Source organism: Gnatocerus cornutus, unplaced genomic scaffold, assembly GCF_029298725.1.
Source record: "Gnatocerus cornutus isolate USDA-ARS CGAHR unplaced genomic scaffold, icGnaCorn1.1 Chromosome12, whole genome shotgun sequence".
Classification (NCBI taxonomy): Eukaryota; Metazoa; Arthropoda; class Insecta; order Coleoptera; family Tenebrionidae; genus Gnatocerus; species Gnatocerus cornutus.
The window spans coordinates 1541007-1565795 of NW_028275360.1; the positions used below are offsets into that span (position 1 = coordinate 1541007).

At 34.3% G+C, this 24789-nt stretch overlaps 1 protein-coding gene and 1 long non-coding RNA gene across 2 annotated transcripts; one reads left to right on the top strand and one right to left on the bottom strand.

Moving 5' to 3' along the window:
• The first annotated feature begins 577 nt into the window (after positions 1-577).
• LOC148166859 (uncharacterized) lies at positions 578-11386 on the top strand. Its single transcript, XR_015770923.1, has 2 exons — positions 578-666; positions 10974-11386. It is a non-coding gene; the product is annotated as an uncharacterized LOC148166859 (long non-coding RNA).
• A 5094-nt stretch (positions 11387-16480) lies between these two features.
• Positions 16481-21856, bottom strand: LOC148166860 (uncharacterized). The gene is made up of 6 exons (XM_088048394.1): positions 18522-21856; positions 16839-18461; positions 16775-16791; positions 16695-16697; positions 16581-16637; positions 16481-16548 (listed from the first exon to the last, which is right to left on the bottom strand). Exons 1-6 carry the CDS (start codon positions 21854-21856, stop codon positions 16481-16483), a joined length of 5103 nt encoding a protein of 1700 aa, XP_087904520.1.
• Between the last annotated feature and the right edge of the window lie 2933 nt (positions 21857-24789).

The window sequence follows — 24789 nt, forward strand, 5'->3', positions numbered from 1 at the left end:
CCCCCATAACATCAGGAATACTTCAATATCTATTTCCTTATTATTAATTTAATTTATTCAATTAAATGATAATTTGAGTAGAGGGCAAACCCCGTTATTCTTCGCAACCATTTTTACTTATTAACTTTTATTGCAAGTTTTTTTTTATTTTTAATATTTTTTTTTTAATATTTTTTGTAAAAGTAGAACATATTATACACTTCTGTATCAAGAAAATTAATATCTTCCAAATTATGAAAAAAAAAGTATGGGTGCCAATTTAAAATAAGAAAGTTGAAGATATTTAGAAAAATTCTAAAATCATCAATTTATAATAAATTAAAAACTATTTAATTTATTTTTTAAATTTTTGAAATCGGTTCATAAATAAAAATTCTACAGCGCGTGCCGTTTTTTTAAAATCACCCTGTATAAACTATTTTTCAGCTTATTTTAAACAAACTTTCTAAGTTTATTGCGAAACAACAAGCCATTTAAATTACGGTTTTATACAATTTTCAAACGAACAAATTCGTGCGCTGCGCATTCAGATAATATATAATCGTTTATGCAGGACCGGTCTTGCCGAGACACAACATAAAAACTTGCGACCTCGATACAACACAAACCGACAGGAAGTCACTTTAGTAGTCTAGACCGGCTCCCAACCACTGCGTTTCTATCGTGGTAAGTAAAAATGAAAATTACTATTGCTTTATCATTCGAACGAGGTTAAATTCGATCTCAAATATAAGAAGATTTATCGATTTATCGGGTGGAAAACTCAACTTAAATAGAGATGAACGCTCGATCATTCTATTAACCTTCAAGCCGGCGTGCAGCGTCGAATCGACCGCACATGGCAAACATTACTGTCGATAAGATGGCGCTGCTTTTAGCAGTTTGTTTTTAACTTCTGTCTCATTGTAATATTTTGACATGTATATTAGATTTTGTTATACGGCAGAAAAGTGGTACTTTTTGTCCAGCAATTAAACTGCAGTGGCAAGGCGAAGCGTAGCGAAACAAAGCCACTTTTCGGTCAAATAACAAATGCCACTTTTTCTCCAAACCTTAGATTTATTTCCACGACCAACAATGAGTGAACGCAAATTGAATTTTTACAAATAAAAATAAAAATTTGAGATTTTTTTTTTCAAACTGATATTCAAGAATTAACAGACAAATTGTCACAAAATTAATGGAGAAAAATGTTTCCCTGCTAACCTCCAAAATCAGCGGTTTGTTTTTTTTTCTCTTCATTTGGCGCATTGTTACTAGAATAGTGAAATTATTTGTGAATTTTTAAAACATGTTTTAAAAATTTTGCAAAAATATTTTCTCCAATTTCGCTGTTTGCCACCAGAATATTTATAATATATAACAAAACTGCCTACTTTACTGTCTAAAAACGACTGAAAAATAGTGACTTTTGTGACGTTGGGAGAAAAGAAAAACTCAAATGCGGACGAAAAATGACCGAAATTACAAATGTAAATAAAGCAAATATGTATACTTTTCTGAAGGCTCCATTAATAATTGCAATTATTATTATTGTTATAAATGATTAAATAAATCATGAATAAACATTATATAACTTGTAAATCGCCTAAAAAATCTTGTGTTTATTACTCCCAAAAGTGCCATTTTGCTCTCGCCTTGTCTAAAATAAGGCTCAGCCAACAAAGAAACACTTTTAGCTTTGGTACGAAAATAACAATTTTTGGCACCCTTATTTTAGCGTCGTGACTCATAAAAATATAATTATTAGCGATTTTTGAGTTTTTTGTGGAAATTCAAATTGTTTTCAACATAGCTGTAATACGAAAGCAAATTCACTGATGAATATTATTGAAAAATCGATTTCTTGAAATCAGACGTAAATACATACAAACGTTTCTGAAAAACTTTCAGCCGTTGAATCTAGATAAAAATTGGTGGTTTTGTAGATTTCAAGCTCCTCTTTGCGAACTCAAGCCAGAAAACAACGAAAATCAGCGAGAAATCGTCGTTTTGCTTCGAAATATGCGGTTTTCTATAAGAATTTGGATGATCTCGTACAGATTTCAGCTATTTTCTCGCGATTCAGCTGTTGAATCTAAATAAAAACTGGCGGTTTTGTAGATTTCGAGCTCTTAGCGAATTCAAGCCAGAAAACAACGAGAATCAGCGAGAAATCGTCGTTTAGCATCGAAATAAGCGGATTTCTCTAAGAATTTTGATGATTTCGTGCAGATGTCTGCTGTTTTCTCGCTATTCAGCCGTTGAATCTTGATAAAAACTGGTGGTTTTGTAAATTTCGAGCTCTTCTTTGCGAAAACAGCGAGAATCAGCGAGTAACCGTCGTTTAGCATGTTTTAGCAATTTTTATGATTTCGTGTAGATTCGTGCCATAAGTAGTCAGTCTAATGGCCAAACGTCAAACTACCAAGCAATTAAATTCACCAAAGCCATTATAACACAAATACGACGCTCACGAACGGGGAGAAAATGCAGACAGAACCTTAAACCCAATGTAAGACGGGAAGTAAGCAAGACCATTCAGCACTTCCAAATCAACTCTAGCCAAATTATTGGATAAGATAATAGATCTTTGGGTGTTGAACCACGAATTTGCAGAAAAGTTGAAAACTTTCTATGACACAATAAAAGAATGTTTAGAATCGATCAAGTTACTTGGTTATCGACACTGACTCTTAGGATCCAATTATAAAAATTCATGTAACAACCAAAAATGGGATATCAGAACCAACGAATTATATGAAAATTCAATGGAACGTCAAACGTTAACGGACATGCCAACATTTCTACGAATAAGATTTCAGAGTCCAGAAGCCACACAAACATTGGAGAAAAAAAACGCATTTTTTCCCCTATCTGAAAAAAAAAATCTGTTTTTATTTGCTCTATTCTTATGCAAATTGTGTTTGAAACAATGTGAAAAATAGAAAATTATATCATTAAGAGTAGAAGTAAGTCTTTTTGTGGAAAGCCCTGTAAGCCAACGAATCAGAATAAAATAGAAATTTTTACATGAACTCATTTATAAAAACAAAAGTAAAAAAAAACATCTAAACTGTCAATAAATTTACTTTCATTCGTTAGTTTCAAACTTATTAAAGTCGGTGGTTACGAACGCTAGACGTGCGTTTAATAATTTTTGATTTTGACAACTGACATCGCCGACAACGACATTTATCGTGCACATGAGCGACTCTTGTTACACCGCTGTTAAACAGGATAATAAGTTTATCATTCCGGTTTTTTGAGACTTTTCTTTATGGTACACATTCACTTGTAAATAAGTCGTGCTTCTATTGATAATAAAGCGAAATTTCAGCATGAGAATTGCCTCAAGAAACCTCATATTTTAATTCTGTCGCGCCGCCTATGGAACTTTCTACTCTTTCGCTGTCGAAAAAAAGGCGAAAACCGGTCACTTCAACTGTTTCTATAGAGTTACAGAGGGGCGCACTTTTTGACCGTTGAAGATCAAATCTGTTTTATCAAGTTAGTTTTCAAAATCATTACGAATTGTTGTGTTATAAATTTAAACACTAACTTGATAAAACAGCATCTTTTCCTCATATACTGAACAGAATTTTCTTAAAATCTAAAATGACGACTTAGCATAACCGATACCAGATAAGAACTGATAGTTTTTAATCAAATGTGAATGTGAATGTGAAAAACCTTAATTTTTGTGGTTTTTATTCCGTAATTTATCATACAGCGATCATAACGTTGAAACGTAGAGGCGTCTTTAATTTTTTTCATAAATTTTAAACTGAGTTTATTTTGTGAAACTAAATCCATTGTTTTGTGCAGGCGCATGTCAATATTTATCCAACAAACGAGCCTATTTCATTAAATTTTAGAATAACACATTATTTTCAATTCTATGTCCATATATTCGTTGCATAGAGTTTTACCCAACGGGCTCCAATTAAGAGAATGTAATTGGGCTGTAATTGGAGTGGAATCACTGCTCTCGTCCTCAACCTTGTGTGGCCCATTTTTCCAAAAAAAAATTCTATCAATAACATTATTTTTCTAGGTTTTATTTTAAGATTCTAGTTTAAGTTGTAAAACACGAGTGCACTTCTCATGCTGTTAGAACAACACGACAAAAACGGCGTTCAGTTTGGCAATACTGTTGCTGACAGGTGTTATGGTCAGATTAAAAATTCGATCCATTTTATATTTTGTAAATAGATTTACAACAAAGAAAATTGAAAAAAAAGTTAACATTTTTGCACCATGTCATCGTCAACATAAAGGTGATTCAGTCTGTGAAATTATTATTCCCTATTAGTGCTTGCCTCTTTTTCAATGACAAAACCAGAAAAACCAAAAATTTTTATGTTAAATCAAACAAGTTTTATGGATTTTAAGAAGTGCAGGATCTTAGAATTTTCGCAACGAAAACATTAACATGCACACAAAACATATACAGGGTGATTTTTTTAAAACGGCAGGCGTTGTAGAATTTTTATTTATGAACCGATTTCAAAAATTTAAAAAACAAATTAAATGGTTTTTAATTTACTATAAACTGATGATTTTAAAAATTTTCTAAATGTCTTAGTATCTTTTGGGCGATACTCAACTTTCTTATTTTAAATTGGAACCCATATTTTTTTTTCATAATTTGGAAGATATTAATTTTCTTGATTCAGAAATGTGCAATATGTTCTACTTCTACCAAAAATATTTTTTAAAAAATTATCAAAATTGAAAAAAAATAAGCAATAAAAGTTAATAAAATCTATTGCATGGTGTCAAATAAAAGAATGCCGTATTGTAATGTCAAAAAGCAGCAAATAACAGAAAGGATCGGCATTTTTTTTTTGAAACTATTAATAACAAAAGACAATAATAATTAAAAATCAGAAAAAACAACTACCTAATTTAATTAAAATACTGTTGAAACGCCATCCCGTTTTTTTCATTGCACAATTGACACCTACGAGAAATGCATTGTGCATTGTAAGGTGTAGCCCCATCTTGTTGAAAGAAAACTTGTTCTTTTTGTTATTTGGATATTGTGTTATTTGACACCACGCACCTAGATTTTATTAACTTTTATTGCCTAAATTTTTTCATTTTTGATTTTTTTTTTTAAATATTTTTTGTAAAAGTAGAACATATTACACATTTCTGAATCAAGAAAATTAATATCTTCTAAATTATGAAAAAAAAAATATGGGTGTCAATTTAAAATAAGAAAGTTGAGTATCGCCCAAAAGATACTAAGACATTTAAAAAAATTTTAAAATCATCAGTTTATAGTAAATTAAAAACCATTTAATTTGTTTTTTAAATTTTTGAAATCGGTTCATAAATAAAAATTCTACAACGCCTGTCGTTTTAAAAAAATCACCCTGTATTTGAAAATGGTGCTAAAAGACCGCGAAATTTAAAATCCAAAGTTTGGCTGTGATTGTCAAAAATGGTTAGGACCTACGTTGTGTTTGAGAAAAACAAAATTACTAAAGAAAATTTAGAAAACGGACCTCGGTTCTTTAGTGCAACGGGCAAAAGCGACACAAACGGAAGAGAGAAATAAAACAACAAATGGGTTGGAGAGCTGTATTAGTGAACTTTGATTATTGACGTTATTTGCTTTGGGAAATTAGTGTAGTTAGTGACTTAGAACATGGAAAATGAAAAACTAGCAATGCAACGGACCGTTAGACCTGTAGTGAGTGTGTTTAGTCTAGTTTAGCCTAGTTTAGTTTAGTTTTGATATTACAATAACGGCATTCTCTTATTTGACACCACGCACCAAGATTTTATTAACTTTTACTGCCTATTTTTTTTTCAATTTTGATATTTTTTTGTAAAAGTAAAACATTTTACACATTTCTGAATCAAGAAAATTAATATCTTCCAAATTATGAAAAAAAAATATGGGTCCCAATTTAAAATAAGAAAGTTGAATATTGCCCAAAATATACTAAGACATTTAGAAACATTCTAAAATCATCAGCTTATAGTAAATTAAAAGCCATTTAATTTGTTTTTTAAATTTTTAAAATCGGTTCATAAATAAATAAATAATAAATAAATGAAAATATAGTTGTACTCTTTTTTAAAATTAATTTTTTTTTTAGCATTTAGAAGTTGAGCATCCGTACAGAAAAGTAAACTGTTGTTAACTCTATACTAAAACGTGTAGGGTAACCCTCACTCTAAAAGTTGAGATGTTCGAGTTCGACCGTGTACGTACTTTCAAAATTATCTCCTCCCGAACCGTACCATTCTCGCTCCTTTTGCCCCGCTAGAAAAATCGACGAGTTTCCAAACTAACAAAGTGGCCGGTTTTCGTCCTTTTCGGCCGTTTGGTTTTCGAGAAATAAATTTTTAAAAATCGTTTTCGTTCGTCCGGCTTTGCTGACGTGGTAGATGTTTCAAAATGCTGTTCGTGGGGACAAAACCATAACCATTAAGTCGAGAGAGACTATAAAGATGCAATAAACATTTCAGAAAAGGGTCTGATTTTTTGTATACACAACATATACGGTAGCGGTTTTTTTGTCTCGGCACTTATTTAAATCGGTCCGAGCAACGAAGGAAACATTCGCGGAGATTGATTTCTTTAATCGAGTTCGGCTTATTTTTAATACAGGATCTCTTTGACCATCAAGGTGTGTTTTCGGTATGTATGCGCGAAACTTACACTTGAAAATCTGGAAGCATGTTTCGGAACTCCTCTTTACAAGCGCGAATTAATTGTTTAATCACAGATCATCATTTGATGGACAAACATTTGTTGACACTCTGCATAAAAAATTTGCATAAATACCAAGTATCTAACAGGCTCTTTTTAGGGGTACTTATGCAAAAGTACAACAGATAAATCAAATGAACGCGACGAGTATCGAATTTTATTACGACTCGGTCGATTTTTAATCGTTCGGCGGCAGTAGATATTAGAGAGACAAAAAATGCAAGTGTGTTAGGCGTAATTGCGGGAACTCATTACACAAAAGATGTAAAAGATAAGAAAATTTAAGAATCTGCTAATTTACCCGTTTAATGCTTTTGTATAGTGAGTACTGCAATTAAGCCATAAAATCACTATTTGGTACCTGCTGCAACTGTAACTTGACAACGGAGCTTCAAATACTGCCCGAATGTTATGACCAGTATTTTTTACGTCTCTTCTTGGGATCTGAAGTGGTATCTAAACAAACTGCCCCTTCCGGGTGACGAAGACTTTATTACTTAAAGCATAATCAAAGAAACGAACGTGTAATCAATTTCGACTTTCTAAATTTTAATCCATTCCCAACCTACTACAACAATAGCGTTTCGAAATAATACGATTTTTCATTAATTTTTCGCATATTGGGATATTTCTCGAAAAGCTACCGATGGAAATTTTATTGCAAGCGTGTGATTTTGGTACGAGGAGAAGTTACAAAAAAAATCATATCTACAACGAAATCCTAACTTATTCTGTTCTGATGATATAAATTAAATATTCTTCATAATTTAATTATTAGTTCTAAATCGGCGTCACCCCATTCCCCTTCACACAATTAAAAAAACGACCATCACACAGCGATAGTCGCGATAAACAAATATGAATTTGACTAAAACAATAAATTAACAAGGGATTAAGAAGTCCTGATGGTCGTTTTATTGTAGTTTAACAAAAAAAGAAAAACGAACCGTTCATCATAAATACCCCGAAACGTAAGTACCATTTACGACTCGGCCGACATTTAATTGTTCTAAAGCAGTACATAATAGATATTAGAGAGACTAAAAATGCAAATGTGTATGATTTAATTAACGTACTTATTACACAAAAGGAGTACACCATCACAGCACTTGAGTTTTGTTATTTATGAGTATTTATAAGTACCGACATCCACTTCACACCCTTTCTCACCAGAAAAAAACCGACCATCAGACAGGGATAGTCGGGTGGCTCATTTTACCGATATTTTTCATCAATAACAAAATCTGCTATTTGGTAGTTTGGTACTATTGTGTAGTGAGTACTCCAATTAAGACTTAAAGTCACTGTTCAAGCAGAGATAAGGAGGAGGTATATAAGGATTTGTTAAAATAATGTTCACTATAAATGAACCAAATTATCAAAATTACAATTTATTCCCCAAACACCAAATTTGACAAAAAATGCTGACGCGCGTTTCGATAGCAATGCTATCATCATCAGAGCGATGATTAAAACTGTGTTAAATAAAACTGTTTTAATCATCGCTCTGATGATGATAGAATTGCTATCGAAACGCGCGTCAGCATTTTTTGTCAAATTTGGTGTTTGGGGAATAAATTGTAATTTTGATAATTTGTCAACATCACCAAGAATTGATCCAATAAATTTTCGTTGTATAAATGAACCGATAAATAAATATGAATTCGAAGAAAACAATAAATTCACAAGGAATGAAGAATGCGAAATCTCTGAAGAATGGGACCGGACATCCTGATAATCGTTTTATTTTAATCTAACAAAAAAAAACAGAACCTTAAATACCCCAAAAAGTACGTCTTTAATTAAACAATGTTTAAATACATAAAATATTGTTTTCCTCGAGAGAAACGGCACTTATTAAAATCAGTCCGAGCTGTGAAGAAAACAAAATCTGACATTAATTAATTACGGATCCGTACTCTCAATTTACAAAAAAATACGATTTTTCACGCATGTTTCGGATACAAATATTCGCTTTGAGTGAGCTATATGAGTTTTTTAGGTCCCTATTTCGGTAAAAAAAGAATGTTTTGAAAGGTAACTGGAGAATTCCATAAAAAATTATCAACAGCATTTTTTCTTCTTAAATTGAGAATCTATTGTGTGATTGCATGAGTTCAAAAAAAACCGCAAATAACCTTTTTTGCAAGCAGCGGGTCTGCTTATCAATACTCGAGAATCACTCGAAAATCAGGGGCAGTTAGAGGAAATCACTAAAAATCAGGAGAAAATATTAGAACATCGGGGGCCAATCATTAGAAAATCAGAGGAAATCACTAGGAAGTCAGGGAAAATTAGACGAAATCCCAAGAAAATCAGGAGAATTTGGACGAAATTACAAGAAAATCCGAGAATGTTAATCGAAAACACAAGGAAATCAAGGGAAGTTTGTCGTATGCCATTTTTGAAAAATATTAACTTCTAGGATTAATCTTCCTGAAAAATCAGTGTGTTAGTCTTAGGAAATCACTATGAATCAGAGGAATTCATTACGAAATCAGGGAAGCTTTGACGAAATACAAAAAAACAAAGACAGTTAGACGAAATCGATGGAAAATTATTAGAACATCAGGGGCATTCAATAGGAAACCAGGGATTGTCAGACGAAATCACAAGGAAATCAGGGAAGTTAGGCGAAATCAAAAGGAAATCAGGGGAAATTAGCGAGAAAATAAAAGGCAGTTAAGTGTGTGCCATTTTTGACAAGTCATCTTATCAATAAGAAATCACCAGACAGACAATATGGGAAAATCATTAAGAAATCAATAGAAAATCAGGAGTTAGACGCGACATCAAAAAAAAATCAGGGAAAGTTAGACGAAATCACACGGAAATCAGGGGAAGTTAGACAAAATCACAAGACAATCAGCGACAAAATCAGGTGAACTCAGCCCCTGGTCAATACCAATTTATAAATGAATAAACTTAAACAAACAGGTCGTTTCCAAACAATGGATCCCAAAATATAAATTACTGTAACCCATTTATAATTATTGCTCACATCTCAAAATGTTCTAAAGTTTTTTGACTCGACCATTTTTCTGTATGTCCATTTTAAATATGACAGCGAAAATCTCGAAAGTGTATAATAATTTTTATTATCGAGAATATTGAAATGCAATATTTATTTGCGATTTAACGAATTTACAGGCGATTTCTGTTAAGTCATAACATGGTTGGGACCTATGACAGGTACCAGAGCTTCTCAAACGCAAAAGCGACCGTAAAAGATTAGACAAATTTTCTAACTTCAATCATCTATCTCCGTTAACATCACGGGCTACGTCAATATTCTATTTATTTATATTTTTTTTTATTTCTTTGATTAAATAGAAATTTAGTAAGAGAGCGAACTATGTTATTCTTTATAATCTTTTTTGGACCAGTTATGTAACTGCTGCTCTATTGTCGATGGTTTGTTGTTTTCCTTTTCCACCCCTGTCATCAGATGTTTTGAACAAAGATCGAGAGTCGTACCGCATCACATTCACAAAAGAAAATCGTAAATTGGGTAATTAGGAGATGATTATTACTGATTTACAACAGCCTCATTTTATGGCTTAGAGGACACCAACTCAGAAATCGCCTGTATTCATAGAAACTCACCAATTTATATAAATTTGCGAGATTCTGTTGTATATTTTTTTCTTGCTATGACGTGGTGCCCAAATGAGGGACGTGTCTAATATTTTTTCTTCTTTTATTGTATGAGTAATAGAATTTGCAATAGACTCAGAAACCACGAAAGACGAAGCCTGTCTGATTTATGAATTTTCTGCGTAGTACGGTTAAATTTTTAATAGCGAAGCGCGTTGGTTTAAAAACCTTAAAACCTTTTATTCTTTTTTTGATTCTAAAATTTTCAGGAAAATCTACATTTTGCCATGCGTACTTATTTCTATCAGAGTTTCAAAAAACGAAAACCACAAAATATGAAGTTATCTTAACACTTTCTTTGTTAAATGTTAAATGACAAAATGCAATTAACTAGGTGGCCATCGGAATTCTTTAGAACTCGGTTTTTTGTAAACCTAATTTTTCCGAGGCCATCTTTGTTTCATAGTACATATGTCAAATAAACAATCTCAAATTAAAATCCAACGCCACGGAAAAGCGAGGTTCACGAAAAAAGAGATCTACAGAATTCCGAGGGCCACCTAGTTCTCTAATAAAATGTGTAAAAGTGCTTATTTTATTACTTGACATTGAATCCTGAATCTATCTCAAATTACGCTCATTAATTTCACTTCTTATTTTTCAGATATGGATAACAACCGTTGTTGTGAATATCGGACTCTGAAGACGAGATATGCCCTAGCACCATCTCATAGAAAACGATCAATCGTTTAGCTCAAGATCACTCCATGCAGCGTCTGTCTCAAATCTCTCTACCAAACCTGCAGGACGAGAGCCCATAAATGTTTCTAGATATCCGAAGGAAACGTGTTGACCACTGTGTCATTCTCCCAACATGATATTTCTGTCTAAAGAGGCGGCTTTCCACAATATTGTAGTCCCCGCCAATAGAAATGCAGTGATTTTTTCGCTACGTCGCGACAACTGAACTACGAGTTAATGTTGCATTCTGTTGATCTTTATGTTTGTTATTTTATTTTTTGATTTTATATTTGTATTTTCGGTTCATTTTGAATTAAAGTGTCACGAAAACTTACTATTGAGTGTTTTTATAGTGTACAGCTGTGTTACTTGGCAAGCAGAAACACTTACCTATGTAAATAACCAATTTGCCTAAGGTTTAAGTGGAAATTTCTAGGTGAAGATTGCTAATAAATTGAGTGATCGTCTTGTTTCCACAATTATTTATTAATTTTTGGTAGATATTGAGATGTTGCCGGATTACTCGGTGGTTTACATTTTAGAAACCGCGATTCTAGAACATTCAAAAAACGCCGTCTTTATTTGTATAAAATAGCTCCAATTGTTTGATTTCAAAATTTCATTAAGAGCCGTTTTTTCAATTACTGATTAATTAGCTGATCACGTAACTGACAATTTTTGATTAACCAAAAGTTAACGTTTGGATATCGAAAATGGCATTTTTCAATGATTTTTTAATTCTTAATTAGCCGATTCTCAATTAATCAAAAAGTCGTTAAGTTGGTACAACCGTGTATAGCTGTGAAGTTGCATCAAACATTTGACATTGTCAAACAAAAGTTGCTTCAACATTTTATTAAAAGTGAAACGGAAAAGTGTTCCTGTGCGATGGAAAAGCCTAGCAAACGATCCACCAACTTTACTGTAGAAGAGGAAACACTGCTAGCTGCATTAGTAGACCAAAATAAAAATATTATTGAGTGTAAAAAGTCTGGAAAGAAAAAGGACACGTATGGAAGAAAATTGAAAGAGAATTTAACTGCCGCAGTGGCAAAAGTTATTTTCATAATGTGAAGGGCTAAAAGAAAAATATGCGAACCTAAAGCGAACGACGAAACAAAAATGCGCCCATAACAAACAAAATTTTTTTAAAAACAGGTGGTGGAAATTCTGAAGAAGTTACACTAACTGTGGTAGTTAAGGCAATCAAAGAAATGTTGGGCGAACAGATTGAAGGTTTATGTAATAATTACGACAGCGACTCAAATAACACCAATGGTAAATAATTTAAATTTGTTTGTCTGCTATTTTAACGCACACTTTTTAGAAGTTGCTTTAAGAAGAGAGTCTCTGATCGATCTGATCACAAAACCAGCAGTTATAGACACGGTTTCTGGTGCTGTTGACGTTGAAGATTACAATTCTCGACTCAAACGATAAAAAAGTAAATACATTTACTTTATAATGATTATAATTAATTTAATCAATCAGGTGGAGAACCCAGTACATCAAATGATGAGCCATCTTCTGAAACAAACTGGAGTTCATATGCAACAAGAAATTTGAGAGAACCTGTGACCAAAAAACTCCAAAGTAAAAGTTACTCCAACACAAATTCTTAAATCTTTAATTAACATGATTACATGTAGAAAAATTGTTAAAACAAGTGGTACCAAAAAATATATTGGCCTTGGGCATATACTTGTAGAAGAAAAATTAAATTTTGTGAAGTTACAGCGAGAAAAATTCTTAGAAGAACACGAACTTAGGATAAAAATTTTAGAACAAAAGCTGCTAATAAATGAAAAGAAATTTTTTACAGTTTTAGGTCTACGAACCTCTTCGTCACTGCTGTATGCGTTTATATCTTAATACCACATAATGAAGATTCAGATTGATGTTTTCAACTTTTTTTTAACATTAGAAAATTGGAAGTTAATTATTAGATATTTCAATGATTAAGTAATCTGCACGTTAACATAAACTTTTTGATTAAATGACACTTTAAAAACTGACAAATTTCGTTAATTACAAATTATAGACTAATTAACAATTAATCAGCGATTGAAAAACCGGCCATATGAGTAAATAATGTCTCGACGCATTTTGAAATATCGAGAATACAATAAATATAGCACAAACGCAATTGGTTATTCAGAAACGCAAACATCTTTCACGTCTACTCAAATTAAATAACTGATTTACTAATCTTTACTAATCATTACTTGGAACAAAAATTAAACAGCTCCAAAGGTTATTAAAATGTTTTAAATGTTGGCCAAAATAAAACGAAACAAACAAGAAAATCGTACATTAGACGAACGATAAATCATAAGAAAACACCATTCACTATCAGAACCTCGCCATTTTGAAAATTGATAGGTTCAATTGCGAGGTATACAGGTGTCCTAGACGGCTGGATCGCTGGGGGAATAAAACTGACTCAACCTTTGCTTAATTTTGGTATTTGTTGTTTAAATTCTTTCCCAATTGGCGATTTTAACGTTTGATAAGAGACACCATTGACAAAAATCCAAAGTGAAAGAACTAGAACAAGGTGTTTATAAATGTTTCTAGCATCAAGGGTGGCCATGAAATGTCAGAGAAATCTGCCGCTCATTTTAAATGCGGGTTTAGATTTTTCAATGACATTTGTAGTTAACCTCAATCGTAGAGCGAGTTTTGAGAAGGCAACTACATAGATGAAAATCATTTTGAAACACGGTTTATGTTGATTAGTACTGATATACAATCCTCTGCGAGTCGTAAGACTAGGCATGAATTAAATAACGAATAACTTGATAAAAAAAAGTTTCCCTGCAACAAAAAGAAAAAGAGAAACAAAACCACCTACGAGCAATTTTTATTATAATTCCAATCAAAACACGAAATGAAAATATGTCTAATAATAAAACCCACCTGTATGTATGAATTTTGTTCGGTCTGATTGTATGTATGGGTCTCGTCAAATCATTTGCAGAATATTGAAGTAATGATGAAGTTTTCAGTAATAATTTTGCCAAAAATGTAATGTCGAGAAATCGCTTTGAGTTATTACTGAGAATTGTTCAGATTGCGTTCAAATCTGTGGAAAATATAATCGACAAATTGTACTCCCATAAAATAATGCCGCTTCTAAAGTCCGTTTTTTTTTAAACATTGCATTACAACCGGTAACGTTGCCTAGGGAGATTTTTGGTGAGAAAATAGTTGTCAAATTTTTGACATTTCTAAAAATTAGGCAGTGTTTCTGTTAAAAACGTGTTTCTTTTACAGCCTGTTGGATTGCAAATCAAAGGATTTAATAGTGAAAAGACTCGGCACAGCCTGAAATGCCGTTTTGTGTAATCAAATTGTCAATTAGGCAGCTAACCTAATTGATTTTATGACCAAAAAGTCATCATCGACGATGTTGCCGGTTGTAAAGTGCTGGGAGAGTGCGGTGTTGGCGGTTTTTTAATAAAAAAACGGACTTTAGAGGTCTCGAAAGTTCTAACTGCCAACTTCAAATCGTCTGTTCTTCAGATGCGTTTATAAATTAAAATCTCTTTGGTATAATGAAGATTGGTCAACAAAGTGGCATCTACTCAAATTATTTTAGTAATTAAGATGTTATTTTGAATTTTTTTTTAACAGCGCCATCTTGTGAACTTTTTGTGAAGCATCGACAGAATTGACAGATCACGAAATGTCAGATGTGACAGTTCCCACGAATTTTGAAAAACTCAATTATTTTAATTAAAAGTTCTTCGGTGAAAAAACTTTTAATTTAAATTTACGCAGTAACAAGACTTATTATTAAATCTGGTTTGGTAACAACATCGACAACTGCAAACGTTTTTTTAGAACGTACCTATATCAGTCCCACTGGAATAATCAGAAATGAAGCACCAGAGCCTGCCAGAATCACAACTGTTAGCCTTCCCTATGAAATCTCAAGAGATAACATCTAGTACGACTCTCACTCGAAAAGTCGAAGAAATGTCGGGTACTAGTCTAGCAGCTATTACTCAAAAGGTTGAACTGTCGCATTCAGATCATGACACAATCAGGCAATTTTTATTCAACATGAGTGATAATCTCCATCTGTGAATCTGTTGAAGAGGACTCTGATGATGAGCTGGTAATTGACTCTGACCATGATGATCGAAGTGATCAGACCTCAGAGGAAGAGGAGAAGAGTTCCTTCTCTGATTTTGTGAAAAGACTTCCTCAAGATCAAAAATTAGACCAGTTAAAGTTAAAGGTCGTGACTTTCTGACTTCTATATTCGATGATTGAATAATAAAAAATTCGTGTTTACTGTGGATTTATAGGGAGTGCTTATGGTCCCAAAATCCAACGTCACTACCCTGTATTACAAAACGAACTTGCAGGTTCACACTTGTGTTTTTATAACCTCGTAGCAGAAGGAAGTCTTCATGCCGAAGAATTTTTTAGAATTTATTTAGTCTTTAAGACTTTTAAAAGCAATGCCGCTGGTGCAGACGGAATATCTAAAATTATGTTCGAGTTAATTGTAGAATATATTATAGAACCACTAACAGATGTTATTAAAACTTCTATCTTAAGCAATGTCTTTCCCAGTCAGTGGAAACTTGGTGAATTAGTACCTCTAGCAAAAGTAAATCCACCAAGTTGTCTTAATGATCTGAGACCTAATTGTATCTTACAATGTTGTCAAAAATTTTGGAGAAATTAATAGCAAGATTTTTTGACGAAATATAAAATATTTTGATTTGATTTTGCTCGATTTTTCCAAGGCTTTTGACACAGTAGATCATCAATTATTGCTATCGAAACTGCACTATTTTGGTTTTTCTAAGGGCGCTACTGGTTTGATAGCTACTCAAATAACAGGTTACAGCGAGTGAGTGGTGAGCGAGCATAACTATGACATACCTGGCTGCTTGCCTGTGGTTCATGAGGTGCCACAAGGGTCAATTCTGGGCCCACTGTTATTTATCCTGTATATAGCAGAACTTCATTCTGATTTGCACTCACTATTATACCCAGCTATATATGTTATTTAACAACGACACTGATACACTTAGTCTTAGTACAATAAATAGAAACCTCAGCAATTTGAGTGATCATTGTATGAGACGTAATCTTAAAATAAACTCCGATAAATCTCATGTAATAATTTTTGGACCTAAAAAATTCGCGATGTTGTATTTAATGTTGTAAACATATGTGTTAATAATTGTAATATTTCTATTGATTCAGAGGTTAGGTGTAATTGTAAATAAGAATCTTAGCACGTCTAGTCATGTTACATATGTCTATAGAAAGTGTTTCACCTCACGGTGGAATGTTGTAACACGGAATAGTTATTCGACTCAAATGGTTTTTGGATGTTTATTGAATTATCGGTACAACGACTTACTCTTTCGAGTTTAGAATTTTGAATGCTTAAAAACTAATTTGTTATGTCTCACCCCACCCTGCCACCCTCAGTTGGTACAGAGGGGGTGGATTTATGAATTGGTGGTGACCTAAACATACTGCCCCCCTTGAAGTTACTTACTTAGTACTTCAATAATCGTATTTACATATATCATATTTACAAGATTATTATGCCTAACTAACAATTAAAAAATAACTAATTCATTAATAACAACGAATAAACATCTGTACATACAAACTTAAATGACTAAGAAAAGCAAGGCAATAAAGGGAAGAAAAAAATAATAATAATAAAATGCGAATTGTCCTTCACACGTAAACTGAAGTCCGCACTACACTTGGTCACTACTCTTGGTCCTGAATGGGTAGGAGACACAACCTTTTCAATGACCTCTTCATGACGCCTTGGTTGGTACGAACGCTGACTACCCGACAATGACCGTCGTTGCCTGGATGTACCTCTGCGATACGGCCCATCTTCCAACACAATGGAGGTGAATTGTCGACGAGTAGCACCAATGCCCCTACGAGGTTCTCGGGGACCTCGTCTTGCTTCCACTTGGTTCGCTGTTGGAGACTGCTTAGGTATTCGCGGGACCACCGATTCCAATAATGCTGTCGAAGACGTTCTACCAGCTGCCATCTGGACAATCGGTTGATCCGTACTTCTTGGAGGTCGGGCTCTGGAAGTGCTGTTAATGGCTCTCCAATCAGGAAATGGGAAGGGGTTAAGGCTTGCAAATCATTTGGATCGGGACTTAGTGGTAACAATGGTCGGGAGTTTAAACACGCTTCAATTCTAACCAACAGTGTTTGAAACTCGATTAATGTTAAATGGGCGTTACCCATTACTGTTTTCAGATGTCTTTTCATTGATTTGATATTGGCTTCCCATAGACCACCCATATGTGGGGATCTTGCTGGAATGAAATGCCATTTCGTATTTAAAATAGCCAATTTGCGCGTAATTTCCGGTTCTGACTGCCTTAACGTATTAAAGAATTCAGCTAATTCGTTTTTAGCCCCGACAAAATTCGAACCATTGTCACTATATAAATCACGTGGTTGTCCACGTCTGCTTGCAAATCTTTTAAGTGCGCCAAGAAACTCCTCCGTGGTCAGATTCGTAGCACACTCAATGTGAATCGCTTTTGTCGAGAAGCAAATGAACAACGCGACATAGACCTTGATTAATCGTCTTCCACGACCAACAGATTCTCGAATCATGAAAGGGCCCGCGTAATCTACTCCTGACACAAAAAACGGACGAGTAGGTGTAACTCGTTCAGCCGGGAGATTGCCCATTTTGATTTTTGGTGTTTTAGGATGAATATAAAAACATGGTAAACAGCGGTGTAATACTTGACGAATCGCACTGCGAGCTGAAACTATCCAGAAACGTTGACGTAAAGCTGCCAGAGTGGCCTGAGGGCCTGCGTGGAGTTGTCGTATATGCTCGTGCTTGATAATTAAATTGGTGACAAAGTGATTTTTTGGTATTAAAATGGGATGCTTTACGTCGAAATTTAAGTTTGAGTTTTTGAGTCGGCCACCAACACGAATCACCTTCGAATTGTCCATGTATGGATCTAACGATAGAATTTTCGATTCTTTCGGTACTGGCTTATTCGCGCTTAAATGTGCCCAAACCGTGGGAAATCCATCTCTTTGAACAATGCGAATTATGACCTCAAGGGATTCATTAAGTTCATCGTTGCTTATGCTTTCGGTCTTGAATTTGGTTTTAGTTTTGCAGTTTTTTATGAAACGTAGTATCCAGGCTGTGACTCTTTGAAGCCGCTCAAGACTTGAATATTTTGTCAACAGCGTGGCAGACAGAGTGCCTACATTACAAAGCACTACTGGGTTTTTTGTTTCCGGAATATTATCTGGGTTCGGGTTAAATTGTGACTTTGGCCAGGTTTCTTCGGGACCTAGAAGAAACTCCGGGCCATTGAACCAAAGCTTGTTTTTTAATAGGTCCAACGGCGAACTACCACGACTGATGATATCAATTTATTAATTAATTTCGGAAACGCGATTCGCCACAAAAACCTTCAACGTATTTACAGGAGTTTTTAACCAACTCAACACGATCGTTGAGTCGGTCCAATAAAGTTCTCGCGCGATTTTTTGTGGGACATTATGTTTTACCCTTGTCATCAAATTGGCCAACAAAAGCGCGCCGCATAATTCCAACCGTGGGATTGTGACTGTTTTGAGCGGGGCGACACGTGATTTTGCGCATATTAGTCTTAGTTCGTATTCATTGTCGCTTATTGGAACCCTCAAATACACGGCTGCCCCATATCCCTGCTTGGACGCATCTGAGAATCCGTGCATTTCCATGAGTTCAGATGAATATGACATAATTTTGCGTGGAATGCTTATGTTTTTCAACTGTTTAAACTCATTTATTAACGAAGTCCACGCGGTGTGAATTGATAATGGTACTGACTCGTCCCAACCCAGTTTCAAAGACCAAAGTTGTTGCAATAGAATTTTCGCTCGCATTATGATGGGACCGATTAGACCTAATGGATCAAAGATTTGCGCTGTTACGGACAATATTACGCGTTTTGTGACCTTTTTTGGTATGCCACTGTAATTGAAATCGTAATTAAATGTGTCATTTTTCGAGTCCCAAGAGAGACCCAAAATCTTTGTAGTTTCGATTTTGGTCAAATCAACAATCTGAGACGACGCGTCAGAAGTTTCGGGTAAAACCGCGGAACTGTTGGAATTGAATTTTCTTAATTCGAATTTTCCCTGTTCGAGAATGTTTACTACCTGCTTTCGAATTGTGATTAATTCGTTTACAGAATCAGCTCCAACTAATAAGTCGTCCATGTAGAAATTGTTTAGAACAACTTTACTCGCGATGGGAAATTCGCGCGCGTTTGTATCCGCGAGTTCCTTCAAACACCGCGTCGCTATGAAGCTGGCAGGTTTTGTGCCATACGTAAGAGTTGATAATTTAAATGTTTTTAATTGTTCATTGGGATTGTCACGCCATACTATCAATTGGTAGTAAGCATCGTTATTATCGACAAGAATTTGCCTGTACATCTTCGCGATGTCGGCATTTAGAACGAATTGATGACTTCTGAATTCTACTATAATCGAGAACAAATCGCGTTGAATTACTGGGCCACGCAATAGATGGTCGTTGAGACTTGTACCATCAGAAGTTTTCGCGGATGCGTCAAAAACAACCCTGAGCTTTGTGGTTGTACTGGATTCCTTACGTACCGCATGATGTGGGAGAAATACACAAGTTGTGCCGGGATTTTGGATAAGTTCCATATGACCTAGAGCGAGGTACTCCGAAATGAATTTAGAATAATCTAGCTTGAGTTGCGGTTCTCTTGCAAATTTAGTTTCAAGGTGGTTAAACCGTTTAATTGCAAGGCCTTTGGATTCCCCGATTTTTAGCGGGTTACGTTTGATCGGCAGCTTTACTACAAAACGTCCCGAAATGTCACGTTTCGTATTTTCCCTGAAATGGGTCTCGCAATCCGTTTCTTCTGCCGACAAAGGTTTATGACAGGTAGTACCAGATGCTTCAAGTTCAAAGAATTTTACTACTGTGTTTTCTAGGGACTTGTTAGTTATTGCCAGATTACAAACCGATTTCGGCATGATTTGTTTATGATGGGGTCCAGCGGCAACAAATCCAAAGTGCGTTTTCTGTAGAATTAGACCCCCAGGTAGTGCAATTTGACCAACGCATAATAAAGACCAAAACAAGCCGCTACCAATTAACATATCTACTGCAGCTGGTTTATGGAATTCCGGATCGGCCAAAAATACATTCTTTGGAATTTCCAGGTTGTCCAATTGTGTTAATGGTAAAGTTTCCGTGATTTGATTTAAAACAATACATTTGATATTGTCTGCTTGATACGCGTTGTATCGTGACTTTAGTGATATCGCTACCGTTTCATTAGAATTAGTGGTGGTGCCACTGATTCCCTTGATTTCGAAACTTTCTTTCTTACGTTCTAGACCCAATTTTGCACACATGTGAGCCGTTATGTAATTGGACATGGATCCCGCGTCTAGGAAAGCTCGACAGCGTTTGAATTTGTTATTCGCGGACTTGATTAAAATAACAGCAGTGGCTAATAAAGTGGAATTATGAACTAAATTACCATTTATCGCATGATTATTGATTGTTTTTGATGTACTTGGCGTCTCATTGTCTACGTGAAGTAATGAGTGGTGACGTTGACCACAAGTTTTGCATCCGTTTGCAATGCGACAGTTGCTCACCGAATGATTATTTCTCAAACAATTTACGCAAAGTTTTAATTTGGACACTTTTTCGAGGCGGCTTGATACAGTCAGGTGAACGAATTCTGGGCAGACAAAAACATTGTGTTCTGGAGACTTACAATATATACAAGATTGCGATTTAACATTAGGTTTAGTAATAAGTGTCGGGTTCGATGAAGTTCGTTTTATGAATTTCGCGTTAACTGTGTTGGGTATATTATTGATTTGATTAGATTTTTGGGTTACTTGGAGCGCTTCTAAAACCGTGGCTCTTTTTTCTAAAAAGGAAATTAGGTCTTCGTATTTGGGAACTTCCGTGCTCAGTGACGTTTCCCAATCCCTTTTCGTGTTAAAATCTAATTTCTCGATTATGATGGGAACTAATATCGCATCCCATGACTCAATTGGAATTTTCAGCGATTTAAGTGCCGTTATGTTTGTTACAATTACGTCTAGCAATTCGCGTAGAGAGACACCGGATGCTTTCGAAATATGCTGTGCATTTATTATCGTTTTCACGTGGTCGTTTACGATTAAACGCATGTTTTTGAATCTTTTTATCAGAATATCCCATGCCTCTGTGTAGTTTTCGTTTGAAATGGCTAAGGATTGAATAGCGCGTAAAGCTTCGCCGCGTAATGCGTAAAGTCTTTTGTGATCACCGATCAACGAATTAAAACAATTTTCAAAACTAGTCCACTCCTTGTAATCTCCTGAAAACGGGACTAAGTTTAAGGCTGGAAGGTCAGGTAAGATCTCGTTTCTATCGGTTGATGTGGTTGCTTGTGGACCTTTATTATTGATTTGAGATTCTGAGTTTGTTTCGCACCTTTCGATTAAGTCTAGAATGTCGCCTAACAAATCGCAATACTGATCTTCGAACGCAATTCGCGAATCGCGGTTACTTCGTTTTGCTGCTTCTGTTTTACTATCGTGCGCTTCTAGCTCGTATTGCGTTTCTTCAAATTCCTTACGTAACCCTTCAAGAATCTGTTTGCGCGCTACTAGCCGATTAATGCTATTGTTCGCGAGATCAAAGGTTTTTACGTAATCTTGAATGCGTCGGAACTTTTCGGCAATCGTTACCAAAATAATTTTGAGTTCTTCGATTTTCGTCATTGTGCTAAACACGAATTAATGAATAAAAATGATTTTGAATTATTTGATTGAATCGAAACTATCCGGTGATCCGCTTTCGTCGTACACGTTGGTGGAATTGAAGCTTGTTTAACTTAGGAATAACGGCAAACAGGAATAATTAAAAATGGATTTGAGAGCCACTAACCTTTTGCTCCACGAAGCTGATTGGGATCCTCTGGTGGACGACGATGTTGGACGACTTGAATATTGAGTATCTGGGAATCCGGCTCGAAGGACCAATGTTTCACCTCACGGTGGAATGTTGTAACACGGAATAGTTATTCGACTCAAATGGTTTTTGGATGTTTATTGAATTATCGGTACAACGACTTACTCTTTCGAGTTTAGAATTTTGAATGCTTAAAAACTAATTTGTTATGTCTCACCCCACCCTGCCACCCTCAGTTGGTACAGAGGAGGTGGATTTATGAATTGGTGGTGGCCTAAACAGAAAGTGTTATGGTATACTTAAAACGTTACATACATTAAAAGCTCTGTTGCCATTAAAAGCTTGTCATTTTAAAACAAATGAATGTACAATTAATTTTCGTGATTTCTCATTTTCAAATTTCTAACCTAAAATCTAAAATATCTTCATTTTTGACGTATACATGACGTTTGTTTTTATTCCCACTCCTCCCTAAATTGCTTATACAGGCAATCCAAAATACACTTTTCAGCATCTCCTTGTAGGACAAAAATCAGATTTCATAGTTTGAAAGCAGACGAAATAATGATATGTTTTGAAGCTAGTAGTGAAAAATGCTTTGTTATTAACCGATCAATTCATTTGATAATTGTGAGGTAACTATGAAAAATAGCTTACTGCTGATGAGTTATCTCTTGTAGCCATATTGTAAATATGCTCTTTAAATTTTAAATTGTTTTATGTATGTTCTTTGTAAATTTGTTGTAATTATGTTTCCATTTTTGTATTCTATCTTGGCTGTAATAAACATTAAACAATTTGCTTCGATTTGGATAGATTTTTTGGAAAATTATGTAGTACAATAGCGTCCAAAAATAATGCACCATGGTATGAATAGAATATGCACCCAACAATACATTTTACCCCTAGAACTTTTGGGTTCGTCTGCTTGAGATCTGAGCGTCAGTTTTTGTACAGGGGTGCGTCAGCCAAGCAAAATTTTATTTCCAACTCACTTGAAAACTCATGCAGATTGAGTCGAGTAAACAACATGATTTGAAAAACATTGAAAGAAATTTTGAATCAATGTTCAATGTTTCAATCATTTCCACTCTAAGTTGATTGCGATTAAATTAATCACGCATTTAATTCAGTTTGATTTCTGACATTTGATGGAATTAAATATTAATTTTAATTAAAGATGTAATTTTTATTTTCTGATTTATTTCGTAAAATTATTGATTATTCTAACGTTCATTTTTCTTCACATAATTCACTTTCATTGCTAAAAAAAGTAAATTTTAGAACAATCGATTTTTAATTCGACCAATAGTAAGTAACTAAGTATAGGCCGGTTTAATGCAATAATTGAAATTAAACTTGCAACTTACTTATGCCACTTTAACATAATGCTAAATATTTCATTTCATTCTAAATTGTTAGAGTAACAGTATCACTTTAGCAGTAGATTGTATAAAAGCACATTTGACAATCCTAGTGCTATTAAAAATTTGGCAACAATACTAGTGTTGGTAATTTTGCTAAACTGTTTACATGTTTTACTGATTATAGTCAACTAGCATTTATAATTTTTGAAGCATCAATTTATACATTTTCTCGAGTTTTAGTTTTTCAGATGTAAAAACCTCAATAGGTAACGTTATTTGGTTTCGTAAAAATCTTTGATCAAAATTAAGGATTTAATTTTGTTTCTGAAAACCGGGTGTATAATTTTTTTAATTATTTGTTTCTAGCTATAATAGTTATCTACAATATTAGTGCTTATGAAGCTTATGTTCGTGCATGAGCGTTTATTTAAAGCACGAGCGACTGAAAGGAGCGAGTGTTTTATTTACGCGAATGCACAAACAAGCTTCGCGCAGGAGGATTTTATAACATTTTTATACGAATATATTTTTAATAAAATTTTTTAGATTTTACTAGATTTTTAGATTTTGCTTTTGGTTGGTAAATGTTGCCATACTATTGCAATATCAAGCCCAAATTAAGCGATATTTTTTTGTTCTCAAAGTAAAATCATTGAGCAATGGTTAATAAAATTCTCTGTCATTCTCTGTCGTAAAATTTATGTCAGAATTTAGCATTATTGCTGTTCATTTGGCGACCAAATAATTACTGCCGGATCTAACCGGTTTACAAAGATTTTTGTGTTTGGATATTAGACGAAATGTGCTCTTGGAGACAATTCGAATTTTGGAGAGAACAAACAAGTGTGGGATGCAGAAGTGACAGTGTTTAGCAGTTTCTTTTAGAAAAATTAAACCTTAGCGATTGTGAAGGAAAAGTGCTACTGTGAAAACTGCAGTTAACAGTTTCTGTATTCATGTCAAAAATAGGTGGCAACAGAGTCACTTCAGCATAAAGACTTTTTTGGCCAAAAATTCCAATTGGCTGAATGGCAAAATACAAAAAGAACTCGCTCAAAAAGATTCAGGATTGTTCTACATTAAAAGTTAAATTACCCAATTTTATAAAAGACAACGAGCTGTCATTAATGTTTACAACAAATGTCCAAAAAGTAATCACTTTTTACATACATATTCATTTTTTTGGTTCTTTGACCGCGGTCATGAAAAATGCAAGCTTGCACATCTAGGAAAGTTCATTGAAATACGCGGTCTTTGACTTTGATGCAATCATTTGATATGTAGATATTTTCTCTGAGCACTGACTAGCTTGATAGTTTTTTCAATTGCGCATTGAACTTTCCACTTCCTTTGTATCCGTCTAAAGTGGGGACGCA

Excerpts from the sequence above, each read along its gene's own strand:
- LOC148166860 (XM_088048394.1), bottom strand. The coding sequence starts at position 21,856 with ATGACGAAAATCGAAGAACTCAAAATTATTTTGGTAACGATTGCCGAA. Across the intron at positions 18,462-18,521 it reads TTAAAAACTCCTGTAAATAC|TCGTGGTAGTTCGCCGTTGG; the intron begins GTTGAAGGTTTT and ends TGATATCATCAG. Across the intron at positions 16,549-16,580 it reads TACGATTATTGAAGTACTAA|GTCACCACCAATTCATAAAT; the intron begins GTAAGTAACTTC and ends CAGTATGTTTAG.